At 35.6% G+C, this 21,895-nt stretch overlaps 2 protein-coding genes across 6 annotated transcripts in view; both read right to left on the bottom strand.

Moving 5' to 3' along the window:
• The window catches only part of LOC134530772 (baculoviral IAP repeat-containing protein 6), a 328,951-nt gene that overhangs the window by 153,605 nt on the left and 153,451 nt on the right, over positions 1–21,895 (bottom strand). For 4 of the 5 annotated variants that reach the window (XM_063365948.1, XM_063365946.1, XM_063365947.1 and 1 more), the window contains exon 28: positions 18,260–18,752. In XM_063365948.1, coding sequence (XP_063222018.1) covers positions 18,260–18,752 — 493 coding nt within the window. The remainder of the gene's footprint in view (positions 1–18,259; positions 18,753–21,895) is intronic. The other variant, XM_063365949.1, reaches the window with a different exon arrangement.
• On the bottom strand, positions 5,895–18,253 carry LOC134530773 (uncharacterized). The gene is made up of 2 exons (XM_063365951.1): positions 9,130–18,253; positions 5,895–8,403 (listed from the first exon to the last, which is right to left on the bottom strand). Exon 2 carries the CDS (start codon positions 7,588–7,590, stop codon positions 5,986–5,988), a length of 1,605 nt encoding a protein of 534 aa, XP_063222021.1. The 5' UTR covers positions 7,591–8,403; positions 9,130–18,253; the 3' UTR covers positions 5,895–5,985.

Here is a 21,895-nt window from a genome sequence, read left to right as displayed (position 1 = left end):
TGAGTGTCCCTCTCCTCTTCCCTTTTTATCTTTGTTTTTGTTTGTTGACGGATGATGCGTGCGGTTGGTGGACGCGTTCCCTTTTTGTGTGCCAACGCCGATTTTTGTTGTGGTTTCTGCCTGGTGGCGCTGCACGGCAGTGAGTTTGGTAATCCCTGAGGAATTGCGGTTTTTATGCACGCGGCTTGTGGGTTGGCAACTGTGTGGTCAACTGTGGGAGAAGTGGTTTTTCTCTGGCGACTGCTGGGAGAAGTGGTTAGTCTTGTTTGCCTCGGCCGCTTTGGTGTGACAAGGTTGAGGTGTTGTGAGCGGGGGAGTTGGAAAAGCAGCGTGAGAGAGGCAAGTCTTGCCATGAAAAATTTGAGGGAGCGCCGGCTTAGTTTCAGCAAGCAATGGTTAAAATGGGTTGGCTGTTGAACTTTTGATGGAGAAGAGTAATCGACGAGCATCATCAAGGAAAAGTTATGATGGAGTCCGGGATTGTGCGGCCTTTTTTTGTTTTGTTTTGAAATACTGTAATACGGATCTACGTAATTACGTTTTGCTAACGTGTGTGTTGGTAATGTACGAGAATAGGTCAAAGTTGTGGTGTCCCAGTTATTGGGTCTACGAGCGTACATCCCGTGTATCTGCTACAAGGTTATAACTCCAATTTATTGTGAAATTTTTCCAAGAACAGTTTGGTAACCAAGTTTAAGATAAGGGCATGGAGAAGTCTAATGGGGTGATTGAAGACAAGAAGGGATGTTCTAAAGTTGTCCGCAGTCTTCCGACAACGGGACTGTGGCGTGAGGAAGGCGAAATCTACTGAGGCATGCAAGATACTTCAGGTTTCGAGTTGGTGATCTTAGTTTTTGTGCAAACAGCTGTAAATTGCAGGATGCAATTTTAAAGGCTGTTCGTCGTTGTAGAGGCTAGTAGAAAACTGTAAGTGTTCGATGTTTTTTTTTTTTTTTTGCTTTTTGTGTTGGGAATATTCGTCGTAATTATATAATATATATTTTTTGTAGACTTGTTGATTCTCTTAGGGTTTTCGATCGTCACTTATTGGACGAGGTATTCGTTGTTTTTTTCCATTTGGGGAGGTTTCAACGGCGCGTCTGATATCTTTTTAATGGAGTTATTTTCACTTAAATTTTTTTTTTGTTGTAAAATTTTGAGCCTTTCAGGGTACACCACAGTAAATCAGTATCTTTTTGCGAATTGAATTTATAATTTATAATTCTGATAACTTCGCTGTCTAATACTGTCTTTTGTGTGGTAAATGAAAGTTTTGTGCTGTGAAATGCAATCACTTTTATATATATGTTATATATTTTTTTAATGATAAATATTTTATCATATTTTATATTAGTTATTTGCTGGTTATCTGGTGAACTTTTATTAGTCCTGTGCAGCGGACGATGGATAGTATATATAATACGAGGATTTTGTAAATCCTGGCCAATGAGTACAAACTTATAAACTGTGGTGTACATTTTATTTTTGCGCTAGAGATTTATGAGGCACAAATGAATTTGTTTTGAGGTTTGGTCCACTAAACCATTATTCTTATTTATTACCATATCTTAGATATTATTTAGGGATGGGGTGAATCCTGATTTCCTCGAATCCGAATACTAACTCAAATCCTAGACTGGAATTGCCGAATCTCGAACCCAAACCCGAATCTTTTAACAGATGATGTCCACATATCTAATGTAAGTGAGATGTATTCTGCTTGCACTAAAAGTCCCTTGACTTTCTCACATGTAGTTTGGTACATTTCTGGTATAAGTGTATATAAAGACAAAAAAATTTTTCTTCAGAAATTTCAGATTTAGTACAGATTAGCTGTTAGGATTTTTCCTATAAATAACTAGAGGTCTGCGAGCCTAAGAATTTTACTTTGAGCCGAGCTCGAGCTTAAGCTCGAGCTTTTGTAGTACAGTTATACTTTTGGGAAATTATTTTATCTTAAACTTAGTAAAATGTTTGAATAAAGTATTAAAATGAAGTGGGCTTATTAATTTTGGGTAACTATTTACAGGGTGTGTTTACATTTTGCACTGCTAGAAAAAAAAAACATTTTCTTCCTGTTTACAATGGTTCATTAGTAACTGATATCATCCAACTAACATAACCACAGTTTACAAGTATATGTTTGTGTAAATGTAACATATCTTTGGAATAATTTCATCCTTGTCAATTTTTCTGGGGTCTTACTGAGCTTCAATAAATTTGGCACCAAAAATCATGTTGTTTGAAAAGTACATTCACACTGTTTCAACATTTCTACTTTTCAGCACAATAATTCTGAGATTGTCATAGAGTATTAAATTCTGTTCTTTAATTTATCATGCAGAAAAAAAATTTGTTCTGCACGTTCAGGAGTTAAATTAGCTCTACGATTGGAGATAGTTTTTCCAGCAGAAGAGAAGCGTCTCTCGCTGGAAACCTGCGTGGCTGGAATGCTTTAGTAAAATTGCTTAACCTCAAAATTAGTGTCTTAATATCTGTAACTGGTCATTAAAGTTTAATCAATTGAAAGTAATAAAAATAAAAGCATTTTACTTATTTCAATTTACACTTGCAATAAAAACATACACACAATAAACCTACATAGAAATTAAAGTCTTTTTCAATATCCTGAAGTCTGAAATATGTTTACTCATGTCATCAAATGTAGAGCTGTACTGAAGAAGCCGATTTTGCCAATATTTAGTTGAATAGGCATTTCTGCCGACTTCCGATACGCTTGTTTCGGCCGATATTACTGAAAAACGAAAGAGACTGCCATAACTTAAAAATCCACGAGTACCATTTTCACTTTTCGTAGTAGTACTGCATTCTTTCAGATCGCATTATTTCCTAGCAACATGTGCCAACCGTACATATCAAAGTTTAACATCCTTTTTTTTTCAACAATGTTCTTTAATTTAATATGTCATAAATAAATAATACATTACTATCACGGTAAATATACATCTCGGTTGTTACGGTAACTATAGTGCAAATATGGTAGCTATCATGCTTCTGTAGTAATTATGGTATTCTACTAAGAATCTTGTTCTTTTTATGGTAATTATCTTAAAATAACTATTGGGTTTGTACTGTAGTTATGGTACGTCATACATATTTCTTCGTATGTTGTTGTTCATTTGTCTTTTCTGCATATTAACGTGCGCCATTATTTGAGACAGGAAGTTTCAGAAAAAATTTTAACGGACTTTATATCACACATTTAATGGCGTAAATGATGAGACCTCGGGCAATTTGAACACTTTATACGGAAAATCCTACCATGCGGGACCTCGTAAGCGAGTTTTACTGTATTTTTTTCCGTAAATAGTAAAAAACCGAATCCTTTGACGAATCCTATATCAGACCCACCGAAGCTTCGAATACCTAGGATTCGGCGGATATTGGATTCGGTCGCCCCATCCCTAATATTATTCCTATTTGTTGTTTTTTGTTAATGTTGAATGTCACCGATAGTCGATTCTATTATGTTTCCTTTTTGAAACTTAGTACTGTTATATATAAATATCATTTACTATAAAATTTTGATTTAAAATTACCACCTGAGATTAGTTAATCTATTTATAATAACATTGTAATTTTGTTTTGTACAATAATTCTGTGGGAATCAAGGGAATTGTTTTAGGGGTGCACCCAGGGGAGGGACAAGAAAGAGGCTTCTTTATGAGTGAAATCACTGATGGGTATGGTTTTGTTTTTTGAAGCTAATGCATGTGAATGCAGTGGAGCCGCCTGGACCCTCTCAGAGATTAATGCCCTTGGCTCCTTTTTTGGCTGTTAATGCTTTTTTATAGGTGCATATTGTTGGTTTTTCCCTTTTTAATATTTTTTAATTTAATTGTTTTGTATTGTAATTTGTTTTGGAAGTGGAAGTTGTTGAGGTTGATTTTTATTTGGCCAATTACAACTAGCATCACAATCTATTCCTTTTCTTTCTTACAATGCCACCTCCCTTTACCATTTATTTCTTGATAAGCTCTGGGGGTGTTACACTTCATAGAGATACTTAAATCGCAGTAATCTGCACATTATAGATTTTGAGTTGCAAACCTGCCTCCCTACCTGTTAATCACCTTGTTTTTTTATATTATTTACAATCAGAAAATCACTTTAATACTTGTAGAACAAACATACATATTTGCACACTAATATTAATGATAAAAAGAGATATGATAGAGAGAGAGAGAGAGAGAGAGTTTTTTATCATTAATATTAGTAGTGGTGCACCGATGCGGATACCGATGAATCGTAATCGGCGATTATGGGTACTTACCGATTAATCGTAATCGGCGATTATCTTAACGATTACTTTGCCGATTATTTACGTCCCGGCGTAATTAAGTTGATTTTTACCGTGTAATATTTTGTTACACATTTTAGGACGAAATACGGTAATATTTGTATATAATACAAAATTCATCTAACTGCGTCATATCATAATTACAGATATTTCGTTACGTTTAATAAATCTCATTGCCTCAAACAATAAAAAATGCATTTTTCCTACACGTTTATTTAAGTTTCGTCTTTTGTTTAGTGGCCTTGTACATTACGTATAGCCAGAGAAGTAAAATAGATGGCACGCAATCAAAATACCACAAACAGTTGCAGTGGATTCTATGACAATCGATCTTTTCGAGTCGTAGTAGCGGTTCAAAATCGTGGTCCCGATACCTTCTAGTTTTTATCAGTTTTTTACAAACTCGTTATGGGCGTCTTTGGTAACATTATCCGTTTGTTATTTGTATGTGACGTGAAAAGTGAAAAAGTACTTATAATTTTATATATTCAGTTAACATAAATAAAATCACATCTGCTAGAGTTGGTTTTTAGTCATTTTTATATAACTATAGTGAGATGGCGAGTAGGGAGAAAAAAAGTGAAGTGTGGAAACATTTTTCTATAAACTCAAGTGAACAAAATAAAGCAGCATGTTTACATTGTTAAACGGTAATTTCTTGATGCAACCTTATGTGATAGTCGATAATAATGCTAGTTTTCCGCAACAAAAACTTACCTATTGTAAATTACAATTATTAGACTGTAGTTCAAGTTGTTTACAATAACAAATATTTAAATAGAAGTTAATTTAATTTCTCCTTTCAATGACTTAATAGTGTATTTTATATATTTTTATACTGTTATTATAACTGTATTCTCAATTTTACCTAATCTTGTTATTAAATTCACATGGGAATAAAAAATTTTGTGTGCATTATTACACTTAAAAAAATTTCTTCATTATAATCGGTAACTGAATCGGTATCTGCCGATTATTGCTCTCATAATCGGTAATCGAATCGGTAATCGGTAAAGTCATATCGGTGCACCACTAAATATTAGTGTGCAAATATGTATGTTTGTTCTACAAGTATTAAACATATATATATACACACACAGACAGAGAGAGAGCTACACACTGCATAAAAAAAGAACTAAAACTCTTATCCCCTAGTCTAGTTTCTTGTATGTTCAATGCAAATTTTTGGGTTTTATTCTGCAAATCTTAAACAGGGTGTCCAGTGAAAATGGATTTCAAAAATCCCTGACATTTCCCTGTTTTCCCTGACAAAATTAGGATTTTCCCTGACACTATGCTCGTTCCCATTTAAATTCTTATAAACTTTGTCAATATTTTTTACACTATAATATATGTAAAAATATACTGCGAAATTTTAAGCAACAGCAACTGTGTAAATAGGTCTAATACTAAAATACAAAATGTGAAAAAAAATATATGAAATATGTTTATTGTACTCACATATCACCATGTTCCTCAATTTCTTCAAGAGTTACTCACTAGATGGTTTTGAAAACATAAGTCAGTTCCACTTCATATTTAAAAATAATATATATAGTATTCAAATTAGCTAAGTATGCAATAGTTCCAAACTTAAAACTTTAAAAAAACCTTTTAAGTCCAATCACAAATTAAAATTTTAACAAAGGTTTTTCTTAGCAGCACTACTTTTTTAAAGCTTCTATCTGGAAGCTTAATACAGCAGCTTCTTTTTCAGCATCTTCCAAGATTTTCTTTTTCTTAGCTTCCAAAGCAGAGAGTTCAGCAGCTGCTTTTCTTTTTCTTGTGTCTTGTTCTTCCTTTTCCTGTAATAACTTCTTCTGTTGTTCCGTGTATTCCTTGTATTTTAAATATGCATTACGAGCAGCATGAATAAATCTTTTAGATACGACAAAATTATCCAGACCTCCAGCTGACAAAATACCATCATGAATTGTACGCTGAGCAATCAGTGAAATGTCCAGCTGATTTTCTACCAAGCACTGTTTGTTTATTGAAAATTCCCTTTCTACTGCTGCGTTGCCATGAGACATAATAAATATCATTTTCAAAAAAGATGCTAAATACCCTGTATTTTCACTACAGTAAACATTTAAAAGGTCAAACCAAAACTTATCCAGGCGTACTTTGGATCGGACATGGAGTTTCAAATGTTCCTGCACTGCAGTCAATGAACACAATCTTTTGAATTCCTTCGATATTTTGTCACCTTGAATTCCAGAGAGCCAATTATGACTAACAAATATATCTAAGGCACATGACAGCCTCTTGATCGCCAAATCGGGAATAAGGGCTACAGAAGGATCAGCAAATGAAATGCCTCTTGTCAAGCTGAATGTAAGAGGTGAGCGCTTTAAAATCCTTTTCACACATTCCTGCAGGCATTTTAGACAGTCTGCTCTAAATAATTCCATATCCTTCTGACTTGCATTTTCTGAACGTAATGCAGCTCGTGTCCCAAAACCTAAGTCAATTTTTTTACTTGACAAAAGATTATTTGCAGATAAATCTATTTTGCTCAGGGTAGTATTTGCCATTACGTCTGCTTTGACAAATCTAGTCATAAAATTCTTGATGACTGAAGAAAAGTCGGAAAAGAGGTACGGCGCCATGGGGTCATTTGTTTGATATTCTTTGAGAAGTGGTTCAACTTCAGCAGCAACAGATGAAAAAAAAGCAAGTTTAGGTCCAAGTAACACATCTTTAATAGCACTTTTCACTATAACAAAACTAGCACACGTAGGTTCTGTATTTGACTTTAGACCAGCAACATAGTTCCGAAGATTTGGTAAAATTTTCAATGCTCTGTCTGCTACAGGAACGTTGTCTAACCAACAAACTGGACAAAATTTTAAAGGAAACAAGCTGGAACCAGTTATTCTAATGTAGTCTGCACGACGAGTGGGGATGTTATGAAACAGGTTGTAAATAGCACGCAAGAATTTAACAATTTCCCAACCAGTTTCCTTCATTGCGCCTTTGAAGGCACAGTGTAATGAATGTAAGCCACAAGTGCCGATATCCAATATTACCCCCTCATCAGTACGACCTTCCTTCAAATCTTGCTTCAAGTCTTTTAAAAACCGCAAATTTACATTGGGGCCATCCATCGACACCTGTATAATTTTGTGTAATGTATTCACAGGCAAAGAGTTTTTAAAAGCACTTAACAGGTCTGCTGCAGTCGAATGGCCGAGAAATGCTGATGTAAGATATCGAGTGCAAGTAATTGAATCATCTTCATTCCAGTAACGGACAGAAATGTCCATTTGCTGTTTCAGGGCAATTTTATTTAAACTTTCATCAAAGCCAACTACAAGATGAGAAGATTTTGATATATCAGCATGCAGTTCCTTTTAAAATTCTGGAGCCAATCCGTGAACTATTGTATAGGATACTTCATACTTTCGATTTTCCCAACTGCAATTTAGCTGCAATTTTGCTGTCGTGATACATCTTACGATGCATTGCTACACTATTTTCTGCATTCCTTAAGGAATTATGAGCCATAACACAATAGAAACACCAAAGTATTTCGGCACGTGTTACAGAATCATTTAATAAGTAATTTGTCAATGATTTTGATTCCTTTCTAGCACTGCCACATGTGCACGTGCAAGAACATGTTGCGGATGGGTTTAGATAAGAATTATCAGCATTCGAGGAAGTATCAGGCAGAGATTTAGAACTGCTGACTGGATCTGTTTGGAACAACGGAGGGGAAGATACTTGAGGTGAGCTGGGTACATCAGAACTAAACAATTTTGAAGATTCAGACAAAGGTGAAGACTCTGAAGCAGAATTATTTTGTGACGCTGCTGATGTAGGCCTAGTTGTTTTACAGTACACTGCTATGGATGAACTCATGTGAAATCCTTGCACTCTTCTGCTGTGTTTCACTCCAGATGCATGACTGGTAAGAGCCTGCTTCCCCATATTACTCAGTTCAATCCTGTGATTGCAAAGTTTGCACCAAGCTGCATATGGGCTGCCATCAATAGCCTGAGCCCATGAGAGGGATGGGTTCTGGTTCCATTCATCCCTGAATGTAGTTTTTCTGAGTTTTGAAGCCATGTTGTGACCTGTTAAAATAAAATAATTTTTTACCTTTATCACACTAATCTTTAAAATAATATTCTTGTGAGAAAATTAACCTATTTTTCATTAATTAGCAAATAAACGTTTCAGGCACCACAAACACAGATAAAATCAATGCAAGTACATAGGCCTATCAGCACATATTTTCTATACAAAGTAACCGTCAGCTTCAACTGCAAGCATCTTTTATAAGATAGGCCTAGGCCTAATGTAAACTTATGAACTGAAAATAAATCTGAAAAAATATAGGATATGTTCCAGCAACAATAGCTTGTTTCAGGAAATAGTCACATTTTATCTACAAAATTGCTGTGTGTTCATGTATTTTAAAAAATTTGCATTGTCTGGCCTGGCCTACTTCGAAGCAAGAAAAATGCCTAACTAACGTAAAATTCAAAAAATAAATAATATAGTACGTTACAACATGACTTGTGTTTGACCCGATTTATAAACTCTGCAAGCACGCATGTCCGAATCAAAAAGTTGAACTCTCACCTTATTAATGTTCCGGTTTATAAAAAGTTTATAAACCAGAACGTGAAAAAAGGTGAGTGTTCTACTTTTTGCTTTACTCAGACATGCGTGCTTGCGGAGTTTACAAACCAAGAACATCACGAACCGTTGCCGAGCGAACGAAACAAATTAGGCAACAGTTTGCGACTTGCCCATAGAGCAACTATAGTAGAGTATACATACATTTTGTTTCTTACCTTTGTTTGGCTGATGATATAATAATTCACTTATCCATCAACAAACACGATAACCAAAATCAACAAGAGTACACAAATGCGCGCCATTTTGGCCAGCCTAACAGGCCGCAATGTGTACAGCCATGTGCTGATTATAATCGATACGTCGATCATTGTGTACGCGGCGAATTGAACAATCGATATGCATATTGTATCGTGCTGCTGCGTGAAGAACAAACACGGCCAAAATTTCCAGACGATTTTTAAAAAATCCCTGACATTTCCCTGACTTTTCCCTGACACACGAAATTCCCTGACAATTCCCTGTTTTCCAGGTTTTCCAGGTCGCTGGACACCCTGTTAAAGAGTCTTTCGCATGTCAAATTACAGTATTAGTTTTCGGTCATGGATTCTGTTTACTAATACCTTAAGGGAGAATCTTCACAAGTAAAAGTAAAAAAACAAACACAAGAAAAAAAAAATAACGGCAGGCTACCCTCCCTTCCTTCCTCAGCCAACGGACATTCCACAACAATCCACATGTCATGTGTCACATCATCTACTCCTTCAAGGTTCACCACTACACAGGTTTCAAAAATCGTATAAGGAATGCAATCTGTAGGCACGGCAAGTAGTTTTTTTAACTTAGCTGTGAACAAAGTGCAAAAGTGGTGTAGTTCAAAAATTGTATAAGTGACATTTTGAAAACATTGCATGCAGTTTCTTTTTTAACTAAGTTCTTTCCAACTTGCTAGACAAACAGGTAAATCCTGATGGCTTAAAAAAATGCAAGGGTTTCTACCGGTTTTCCCAGCAAAAAAATTATTCACGCCTTATACCGGGTTTCTCAACTTTCCGGGTCGGTGGCGACTCTGAAAATTGTTGCGTTAGAATGCTCCGTTTATATTAGAACAGCCAGAAATCGTAAAATTAGAACCAGCAAACAATCCCCAATATATGAAAGGTACTGAAAAATGCCATATTGTTTCAACAGTATTCAAGCCAGAACAGTTTGTTTCTAGTGATGGGTCGAGACTCGAAAAATCGAGTGAGTCGAGTAGAGCCGGCGAAACTAAACTCAACTCGAAAACCGAGTTGATTAAGATTGTGTCCGAGTCTGGTCAAAGTTTAGTTCTTGGCTCGACCATAATGTTGTACAATTTCCAATTGTGAAGGTACTTATCAGAAACCATGCACTTTAACATAAAATAAAATGTATTATTTAGGCCTACCTAGTGGAAAACCTGATCCAACACTGAAAACCTTAAAAACGAAGTCGGAAGATTATTTATTTTCGATCGTGTATAACCGCAAACAGTGCATCTTTCAATATGCACTTACTATTTCTAATTGCAACAAAATACCTTTATTTAACTGTAACGGAATTAAAAAAATGTTCTCACAAGACCACGAACATCGTCAATATTTAGGCAGCTTTGGAAGTAAAAAATATTTACTACTAAACACTAGATAGCCGCCATTTTAACTCCGGGCCAATGGCCTACGTAAGTCATCATACAGCCAGGGAATGTTGCCACTTTGACAAATCGATATCAATAATAATTGAAAGCTCCAACCAGTTTTGCATGGTCAAACGGAAAATTGAGGTTGTTGAAGTTTATGTTTACACTTGAAAGTAATGTTTGCGTCGCCGACGTCGTATCAATCATAAATGGTTTAGTATTAGTGGAATGGATGTGTTTGTACTGCCTGGGACGTCACAAAGTGATGAACAGAAATCAAGAGCAGAGATTTCGGAATTTTTTGAAAAAATTGATCATCAGACAGATAAGTGCTGCAAAAAGTTGGACTCATCTCGACAAATTTCCATGAGTTCGGCTCGAGTTCGACTCGAAGATAAATTTCTTTGTTTAACTCGAACTCAACTCGATGCTGAAATAGGGTGACTCGACTCATCACTATTTGTTTCATTATTAGTTGAAATTTATACTTTGTTAAAACAGAGTACACAAAAAAACGTTTGTAGCAGCCAGTTAATTTATGTCTTTGTTTAAGCATAGTACAATTTTATAGAATTCCTGAAGTTCATTGCGACTGGCTGCTACAAAAATTTTTCCATGTGTACTTAGCTTTAACAGAGTATAAATTTCAAATAATAGCGAGAAAAAAACAGTTATGGCACGAGTACCGTTGAAACAATATAATGCCGTTCAGTTCCTTTCATCTATTGGTGGCATTGTTTTTTGCCAGTTGGATTGTTATGATTTCTGGCTGTTCATACGTTAAAGGCCTATTTTGAAATATAAAAAAAGTAGGCGTCTGCGAGCAGAAGATTTTCACTTCAAGTCGAGCTCGAGCGAGTTTGCTAAAATACTCGCGAGTATCGAGTCGAGTTCGAGTTTTTTTTTTAAGTTTATTGCACATAAATTTACTGTGATGAAGTAATAAAATGTGAGAACTTTTGAGAAAAATATGGAAATAAAAAAAGAAACCATTATCATTGTTAGCCTACTAAATAGATAGACCTACATTAGAGGTCTGCGAGCCTAAGAATTTTACTTTGAGCCAAGCTCGAGCGAGCCTACTTGAAAGTTCTCGAAGCTTGAGCTTTTGTGATACAGTTACACTTTTGGGAAATTATTTTTACCTTAAACTTAGTAGGTATAATGTTTGAATAAAGTATTAAAATGAAGTGGGCTTATTAATTTTGGGTAACTATTTACAGAGTGCTTTTATAATTTGCACTGCTAGGAAAAAAAACATGTTTTCCATTGAATCTAACCTGTTTCCATTGGTTCATTAGTAACTGATATCATCCAACTAACATAACCACAGTTTACAAGTACGTATATGTTTGTGTAAATGTAACATATCTTTGGAATAATTTCATCCTTGTCAATTTTTCTGGAGTCCTTACTGAGCTTCAACTAACTGAGCACCAAAAATCATGTTGTTTGAAAAGTACATTCACATTGTTTCAACATTTCCACTTTTCGGCACAAAAATTCTGAGAGAGATTGTCATAGAGTATTAAATTCTGTTCTTCAATCTATCATGCAGAAAAATAATTTGTTCTGCACGTTCAGGAGTTAAATTAGCTCTACGATTAGAGATGGTGTTTACAGCAGAAGAGAAGCGTCTCTCGCTGGCAACCTGTGTGGCTGGAATGCTTTAGTAAAATTCTTGGTAAATATGTAGAGTCGCGGTATAAGCGGGAAAAAAATGCTAAAATTCCGAAAATACTTTTATTCTATGCTCTTTCACTTCCTCTTTTCAAATCAACCGGCGGAGATAAGAAATTCCAAATACTTTAGGAATATCGAATTTTTTAATTTTCATCACAATACCTGGGTATTCATGCGGCGATCAACATTGTTTCTGGTTTACGAGTATCTATTATGTTTCTTATTGGACAATTTTGTCACGTGACAGTTCCGTGATTGGCCAGTATTCAAATGAACCAATACGTGATTATTTATTTATTTATTAATGTTCCGTCGGAGGTATCGCGACGTAGGTGAACGACTACATCATTTCCTTCTAATGGCAAAGGAAATGTACCCGCCTCCAACTTAGGTGGGTTTTTAACGTTTCTAATTTTAAAGTCTTATTTATTTGGATATTGTTGCGCAAGTAATAAGTAACAAAAATATTTTACGTGAGTTGTTAATGTTCATCATTTGTCCGGGTTTGTTAGGTCAGGTCAGTTACATTATAAATACTTTAAAACTAAAGAACCATTGAAATTAATTCACATTATTTTTTATGTCCGCTTAGTTTGAAAGTATTAATAATGTAACTGACCTGACCTAATCGACAATTTTATTTATTACGCATTCACGAACACACGGCAAATTAACAAAAATGGCGTCAGTCTAATGGTTGTACAGGTGTTGTATTGCAAAATTAAAAAATTCTATATCTCCTAAAGTATTTGGAATTTCTTATCTCCGCCGGTTTTAATGAAAAGAGGAAGTGAAATAGCATATAATAAAAGTAATTTCGGATTTGTAGAATTTTTTTTTCGCAAATACCGCTACTCTACATGTTCAAAATTAAAAAATTGGATATCTCCTAAAGTATTTGGAATTTCTTATCTCCGCCGGTTGATTTGAAAAGAGGAAGTGAAAGAGCATAGAATAAAAGTATTTTCGGATTTTTAGCATTTTTTTTTTCGCATATACCGTTACTCTACATATTTACCAAATTGTTTAACCTCAAAATTAGTGTCAAATATCTGTAACTTGTCATTAAGTTTAATCAATTTAAAGTAATAAAAATAGAAGCATTTTACTTAATTCAATTTACACATGCAAAAAAAACTTACGCACAATAAACCTACATGGAAATTAAAGTCTTTTTCAATGTCCTGTAGTCTGAAATATGTTTACTCATATCATCAAATGTAGAGCTGTACTGAAGAAGCCGATTTTGCCAATATTTAGTTGAATCGGCATTTCTGCCAACTTCCAATACTCTTGTTAATTTTCGGCCGATATTACTGAAAAACGAAAGAGACTGCCATAACCTAAAAATCCACGAGTACCCCTTTCACTTTTCGTAGTAGTACTGCATTATTTCAGATCACATTATTTCTTAGCAACATGTGCCAACCGTACAAATCAAGATTTAACATCTTTTTTTTTCAATAATGTTCTTTAATTTTAATATGTCCTAAATAAATACATTACCATCACGGTAAATACACATCTCGGTTATTACGGTAACTATAGTGCAAATGTGGTAACTATCATGCTTCTGCAGTAGTTATGGTATCTACAAAGAATCTTGTTCTTTTTATGGTAATTATCTTAAGATAACTATTGGAATTGTACTGTAGTTATGGTACATCATCCATATTTCTTCGTAAGTTGTTGTTCATTTGTCTTTTCTTCATATTTATATTTACGTGCGCCATAACTGGCAGGAACTTTCATAAAAATTTTAAACGGGACTTTATATCACACATTTAATGGCGTAAATGATGAGACCCCGGACAATTTAAACGCTTTTTACAGTAAAATGCGGGAAATGTTTCCGCATAAAGCGGGAAATACTTCCGCATAAAGCAGGAAAGTGATACATTAATGCTATGCGGAAAATTAAAGAAGTAAAAAAAATTAATCACGGAAATTCGTAAATCCCGGGTACGTAAAAATGATGTGTTCATGTAAACGGTCGATCATGTTACATTATAAAGTAAAGGATAATAGTGTTGTAAGACTTTTATTCCGATATAATGAGAGTCTTTTTTTTTATAGCTACAGTGCAAGAAAAGCTCGCTCGAATTTCGAGTTGTTGAAAAGCCACGAGCTCGAGTTCGAGTATTACTAAAAAACTCGACTCGAAACTCGAATTTCGAGTACTCGCAGGTGTCTAAAAAAAAGCATGCAATGAAAACATACTGCATTATAAAACAAAGAACAAATTAGGCCTACATTTTAATTGCAAAAAAATATATAAATATGTGAAAAACGCTGAACCATAAAATTAGATTGTATTTCAGCGATCAGAATTCTGACCCCAGCAGTGATTGGCCTACCTATTTGAAGGCTTGAGGTTTGCTTAAAAAAGCTTTTAAAAAATTAAGTTTTAAGCTAATGCTAAGTGTGCCTGCCTCTTTTCTGATTTTAATATTGTTTTTAATAACCAAAAATGACCAAGTGAACCTTATTCATATTAAGTGCAGCATTAAGATTTTTTCTTTATAAGATATGAAACTGGAATGAAGGTTCTTGATGTAAAACTGAACCTGAAACAAACCGACCAATAAAAACCAGAAACACACAGCCCTAGTTAATACTGTGTTGTTATTCACATTTGTTTAGATGTTTTCTGGAAGAAAAAAAAATGTTTCTCTCAACCTTATTTTATGTAATTAAAAAAAAAAAAAAGTACCAATGCAATATGCGCAGTACAGTAGAACCCCGATTATCCGCGACTCGATCATCCGATTCGCGGATTAACCGCGATTTATGTCCATCAAGTCCAATTTTTTAGTTACATATAACCAATGATTCAAAATGTATGTAAATGTTAAAATACTTTGCAAAATGTATGTTGGTCAAAGTACTTTGACTCAGTTATGTTAATATACACAGAAAGTTTAAAAAAAAAATACTAGTACATACATACGTATGTACATAATATTTTTGTGTTCCATGTTACGTGAATAGATTATACACTGGTGCGCGATTCCACGTCCGCATGACCGGACTGTACACTCCCGCGCGCAGCACGGCGCCGTGCCACAGAGATTACCCGGCGCATGGAGACAGTCCATTTCATTAGTGTACATTGTTGAAGTGTGAAGGTGGTGATAATTTTATGTATTGTAACAGTGATCTGCATTCCGACGGATTATACCGTTGTGTTGTGCGGAAGTGTTGAGCGCAACATTTCATCATGTCATCAAATGAACAGAAAAGAAAGCGAGTGGTACTGTCCATCGACAGAAAACAAAAATTATTGGAAGATTTCAGAGTGGAGAAACGATTGCAAACTTGCGACTGAGTTTAATGTCGGTAACACAATAGTGCGCGACATCATAAAAAATCGCGAAAAAATCCTTCAGTTTGCTTCACAGGCTGACACTTCAAGTGGATTAAATAAACGCAAGACGATGAAAGAATCCACATTTAGCAGCTTGGACAGTTGTTTGTTTGAATGGTTTCAACAGAAAAGGTCGGAGGGTGTACCATTAAGTGGCGTAATTTTATCACAGCAGATGTATATTTTTTAAAAAAACTAGGCTTGACAGAAGAACCATTTTCCTCTTATATTACTTCTCCGTTATTTTATGAGCACCGACTGTACGGAAGTGTGTGTGTTGCAACTAGTGCTTGGCACGCAATATAAATTCAGCCTATCACTTGCTGACGCGGCGCAGTGATAAGAGGGTGTTTGTTTATTTCAAAACTCAGCTAAGAGTGAACGGAGAATAGATATAACGACCCCTCACGGTTCCCGAGATTAGGGTCGTTATAGAGAGGTGGTCGTTATAAGATTTCCGACCCATCTGCAACACTAAGTTATAATAGGCCGTTTTTGCACTAATTCCACGTTCAGCAAGCTAAAAATAAATACCTAATATAACATTTAAAATTCATATAAATAAAGGGGGATAAAAACACCGTGAATTATACGAGACAGAGACACCGTTTCAAAACCATAAAATCAAGTCTCAATGCACTGGTATGAAAAATCTTATCTCGAAAAGAATTTTGAAGGCAGTCGTTCTGTAAAACAATAACCAGCCCGATGGTGTTACTGACAACAGAGCAATGAGCTAAGTGTGGCAGCGTCGCTTACGGGCGATGAAAAGAATGCGTGACCTTGGCAGCTATCAGCCGTCTTGGGCCCTCGGACTGGCGGGCGGCTAGCCACACACCTCGGTGCAACAACGACTCGCGTGCCCACGTCTCCGCACACGAAAGACTTAAAAACCACTGCTACCCAGCACTAAGCAGTCCGCTTCTATGTCAACAACGCACACGCACACAGAGCACGTGTATATATGTAATCTCCGAATGTCCACAGATGGCTGTCTGTGGGCTAATGACCTTTGAGGCAAGCATGACTCGGCTAACCGCGATTTTCGATTATCCGACTCACTCGTCCCCTTCATTAACACGGATAATCGGGGTTCTACTGTATATTTTTTCAACATTGCAAAGGCTCAGGATATGAAAGAAATCATTTTTCTTTCACCAACTGACATGATTTTCTTGCTAAGTACTCAGAAGCATTGAATTTTATTGTCTTCTAAACAATACCGCTTGCTTTTTTGTGCTATTATCAATTGGCAATGATAAAAAAAAACTATGAGTTATCAAAATACTCAGGTATTGATATTTGTTTTGAATGTTAAAAATTTATGATGTACCACATTATGTTTTCTGAAATGGTATCGATGAACTCATGAAAATAGTTGTATTTCATGCCAAACTTTGTTTTTCCAATAAAATGTTCAGAAAAATTTGACAAAAACCCAGGTTTTTGAGAATTTCACACTTCAAATTTTTTTGGAGTCCCAAGTAATAAATTTTGGAAAAAAATAAAATAACATTTTTAACAATTACGTTACATATTTCAGATGAAATAATTTAATAATTTTAATTACATTAGTAAATTATTCTATATCTGTTGCCAATTAGGACAAAATACGGTAATATTTGTATATATTACAAAATTCATCTAACTCCGTCAGATCTTGATTACAGATATTTGGTTAAGTTTAATAAATCTCATGCCTCGAACAATAAAAAATACATTTTCCCGAAACGTTTATTTATGTTTCGTCTTTTGTTCTGTCTTTTGTTTAGTGTACATTACCTATAGCCAGAGACGTAAAATAGATGGCACGCAATCAAAATACCACAAGTAGTTGCAGTGGATTCGATGACAATCGATCTATTCAAGTCATAGTAGCAGTTCAAAATCGGTACCGGTACATACCAACAGTAACAAGAACAATAAAACCTATGTGCAATATTGGCTGTTTTATGGTTGATTCATACACGTTTTACATGAAACCAATTTGGGTTTTTTTACGTCAAAATTAAACGTACCGGTAAATGTTTTTACGTCACAATTTCTATGAACTTAGAAAATGTAGCCATTGCCGTATAAAATGTTGGCACCACTACACCGCATTTGTTTATTCGTGTCGCAACTACAAGTTGCCAACACTGTTAGAAGAGTAAATAAAGCATACTACGGTAAATAAACTTACGGCAAAATTGATGTTTTTACTAATTGTTTACTGTAAATACCACATTTTACAAGCAAATAAAATTACTGCAGCCTGTTAAATACAGTTCAAAAATAACCAGACCGAGCTTTTAAAAGCTATGTGCTACAAGTGACCACATCTGTGTACTTAACTTAAAATTTAAAATATGATACGTTATTGAGGTTTAGTGTGTTTACTAAATTTCTAAGTTGGAAAAATTACTAATTCCTCGCAAGTACGGCATAATTTTAGGTCAATGAATTGTATATCTGATAACATTTATATGACATAAGTGCTTCGCCTTGAAATGTATGTTTTTAATTATACTATTTTGGCTAGTGCCCCATTATAGGCCGACTCTAGATTTCAAGGTTGACAAAACTGGCTAAAAAGGTCGGCCTATATTCGGACGAATACGGTAGTTCAGCACAGCACAGCGCAGGTGTGCAAACTTGCCTGGAACAGGAGCGCTGGGGGTGGAAAGCTCCTCCTCAGGTTCCTGAGAGGGCGTGACGGGAGTGGTGGGGAGCAGCCGCACACTCTCGAGCACGTCCTGCAGGAGGCAGCAGATGGCATGCGGGGCCCAGGGCCCGCCCCACCACGCCCGCTGACTCCCGTCGCTCCACACCGCCAGCCGCAGCAGCCGCAGCAGCTGCTGCTCGGTCATGAGGTCGGCGAGCTGCACGCGGGGGCGCGCCGAGGCGACGATGCGCGCCACCACCTTGCAGGCCAGGAGGAACACGTCCACGTTGCAGGTGAAGTCCATCTGCAGCACCAGCGCGACCAGGCCCCGGGCCACGGGCAGGCACCGCGCTTGCGGCAGGCATATCGTCACCTCCCGGTCCGCCGCCTCCGCGCTGCTCTCCTCCGCGCGCTCCCCTTGCCGCGCCTGCCGCCCGTGCAGCAGCGGCCCATCCAGTCTGCGCATCTGAAGGATGTCCTTGAAATGCTGTGGGATCCAACACCAATTATCCCCGTCAAAACCTTATCCACAATGCCAATAGCCTGTCCACAGTAAATTATATAATGTTTATTTAGCAACAATTACATGCAAATTTTTTTTAATTCTCTGATAAGTATTTTTATGTTCATAAATTTTACAACACTGACAAGTTTAACTTTCTTTTACTGACATTTACTAGCATTTAATTTAAGTTATTTGGAAAAAAGAAATTACTGTGAACAGACTATACCATGCCTGATAAACCAAAACAACCACCTGTAACAAGTATAACCCATGATTGCATAAGTAACTATTGGACTCAACAACAATAAACTAAATTATTTTTGTCTTAGCGTACTAAATAAATAAATAATTTAAAGATATATACATATCTGAAAGAAATGCATGGTGTTTTGAGACCTGAATGCGGTCTGGATTTATGAACTAATGTGCTAGTATCCAGCATCATAATTCTAAGCTATTTTTGAATGGTGGAAGAACCTTTACTGATCTCATTTTATTGCACATGTAAAAATTCTTTAAGTTTTATGGAAAATGTGCAGATTCTGGTCTCTCTTTGGGGGCTAATGTTGGTGATTACCCCCTGCTGTTGCTTGTTTGGTGCCAGTGCTGTGGCCATTCACTCTCTGCTCGAGAGTAGTGGAGGTTAAGAGTTTAGCAGTGCATTTGTAGCTGGTTTTTTGGTTTTAAAAAATGCTATTTATTCAATTAAGTATTGTGATTACAGAGACCTGTAGCTAGTATATCACATAAGCTTCACTGAATAGGGTATGTCCGGTTGGTCAGACTTTTGTTCAACAAGTGGTTACCAGATAGGTACATCGAACCAGAGCTACATTGGCTGGTACAGCCATGAAATTGTCTGGCAGCAAGTACTGAAGAAGTTAAGGAGACAGGTAAGTAGGCAGTTTGAGGCACACTAAAACAATTTTCTGCAGGTTAGGTGATCTTTCAAAATTAAATTTGGGTGGCCTCGAGATAACTACCATTTGTAGATCTGGAGGTACTGTCTCACGTTTTGGTACTTGTGTCTGAGCTAGATTTATTTTTTTTGGTGGTATACTAAAGACTTAACTTCTGATCAGAAAATATGCCAGTGTCTTTTCAAAGACATTTCCTATTTGGCCAAACAAGAAACAGTACAAATTTTTAAGCCTTTGATAGGCTAATATTTTTTCTTATATATCTGCTACGTCATTCGTCAGTACAGAGGAATAACTAGGTCTTTAAATGTATATATAAGCTCATTTCATCACTATTTTCCAAATAAAACTGTTTAACATTTTTTTTTGTGAAATGGATTACATCTCCAATTATTTTTCGGTAATTGGTGGTTTGTGAACACCACCACCATCAAAGTATCAGTTGGATATAATTATAGAATGATTGATGGGATACGAAGACAGAAGAATTCATGGAACACACTGATAGAAGAAATTATGGGAAACAATGTTTTACAGTGATCCTGTATGTTCCTACATGTTTATTGAAACACAGACGTAATAATTTTTTCTTCCATGGGATTCCAATTATTCTAACTTTTGCTATTGGAGTAGCTTGACTTCTGGGTTGTAGACGCGTCCTTGGCGAATATTACACAGACCTTTCGGTCGACATTGCAGTTGCCATCATCAGGGAGTAGTTACCTACTCAGTTACTTCAGTAGGTAACTCTTCGCTGATGATGGCCACTGCAATGTCGACCGAAACGTCAGTGTATTATTCGCCAAGGGCGTGGCTACTACCCAGAAGCCAAGCTACTTCAGACAATGGCTGTGAAAGCCTGCAAACATTTTGCTATTGGAGTTATATATTTGTATTCAAGAATTATTTGGTATTTAAATTTGATTCAAACCGATTACATACTGACATTCGTAGACCTAAAAATTAAATCACCAAATTAATTAGTTAGTATACAAGAATATAAATAAACTAAAGTAACTAATCTAACTTTTATTTACTATGTTAAATATTTCTTAATAAATTACAATGATTTTTTGTTTTAATGTCCAACAAAAACAGCACTGGCACACAAAAGAATTATCTGCTACCTAACTGACGTTATACTGCCTAACTTTATAATAGTGGTGCACCGATATGACTTTACCGATTACCGATTCGATTACCGATTATGAGAGCAATAATCGGCAGATACAGATTCAGTTACCGATTATAATGAACAAATTTTTTTAAGTGTAATAATGCACACAAAATTTTTTATTCCCATGTGAATTTAATAACAAGATTAGGTAAAATTGAGAATACAGTTATAATAACAGTATAAAAATATATAAAATACACTATTAAGTCATTGAAAGGAGAAATTAAATTAACTTCTATTTAAATATTTGTTATTGTAAACAACTTGAACTACAGTCTAATAATTGTAATTTACAATAGGTAAGTTTTTGTTGCGGAAAACTAGCATTATTATCGACTATCACATAAGGTTGCATCAAGAAATTACCGTTTAACAATGTAAACATGCTGCTTTATTTTGTTCACTTGAGTTTATAGAAAAATGTTTCCACACTTCACTTTTTTTCTCCCTACTCGCCATCTCACTATAGTTATATAAAAATGACTAAAAACCAACTCTAGCAGATGTGATTTTATTTATGTTAACTGAATATATAAAATTATAAGTACTTTTTCACTTTTCACGTCACATACAAATAACAAATGGATAATGTTACCAAAGACGCCCATAACGAGTTTGTAAAAAACTGATAAAAACTAGAAGGTATCGGGACCACGATTTTGAACCGCTACTACGACTCGAAAAGATCGATTGTCATAGAATCCACTGCAACTGTTTGTGGTATTTTGATTGCGTGCCATCTATTTTACTTCTCTGGCTATACGTAATGTACAAGGCCACTAAACAAAAGACGAAACATACATAAACGTGTAGGAAAAATGCATTTTTTATTGTTTGAGGCAATGAGATTTATTAAACGTAACGAAATATCTGTAATTATGATATGACGCAGTTAGATGAATTTTGTAATATATACAAATATTACCGTATTTCGTCCTAAAATGTGTAACAAAATATTACACGGTAAAAACCAACTTAATTACGCCGGGACGTAAATAATCGGCAAAGTAATCGTTAAGATAATCGCC

This window comes from Bacillus rossius, chromosome 3 (assembly GCF_032445375.1).
Source record: "Bacillus rossius redtenbacheri isolate Brsri chromosome 3, Brsri_v3, whole genome shotgun sequence".
NCBI lineage: Eukaryota > Metazoa > Arthropoda > Insecta > Phasmatodea > Bacillidae > Bacillus > Bacillus rossius.
Note: the sequence above shows the minus strand (reverse complement) of the source record. Positions and strands in the feature narration are given on the sequence as shown.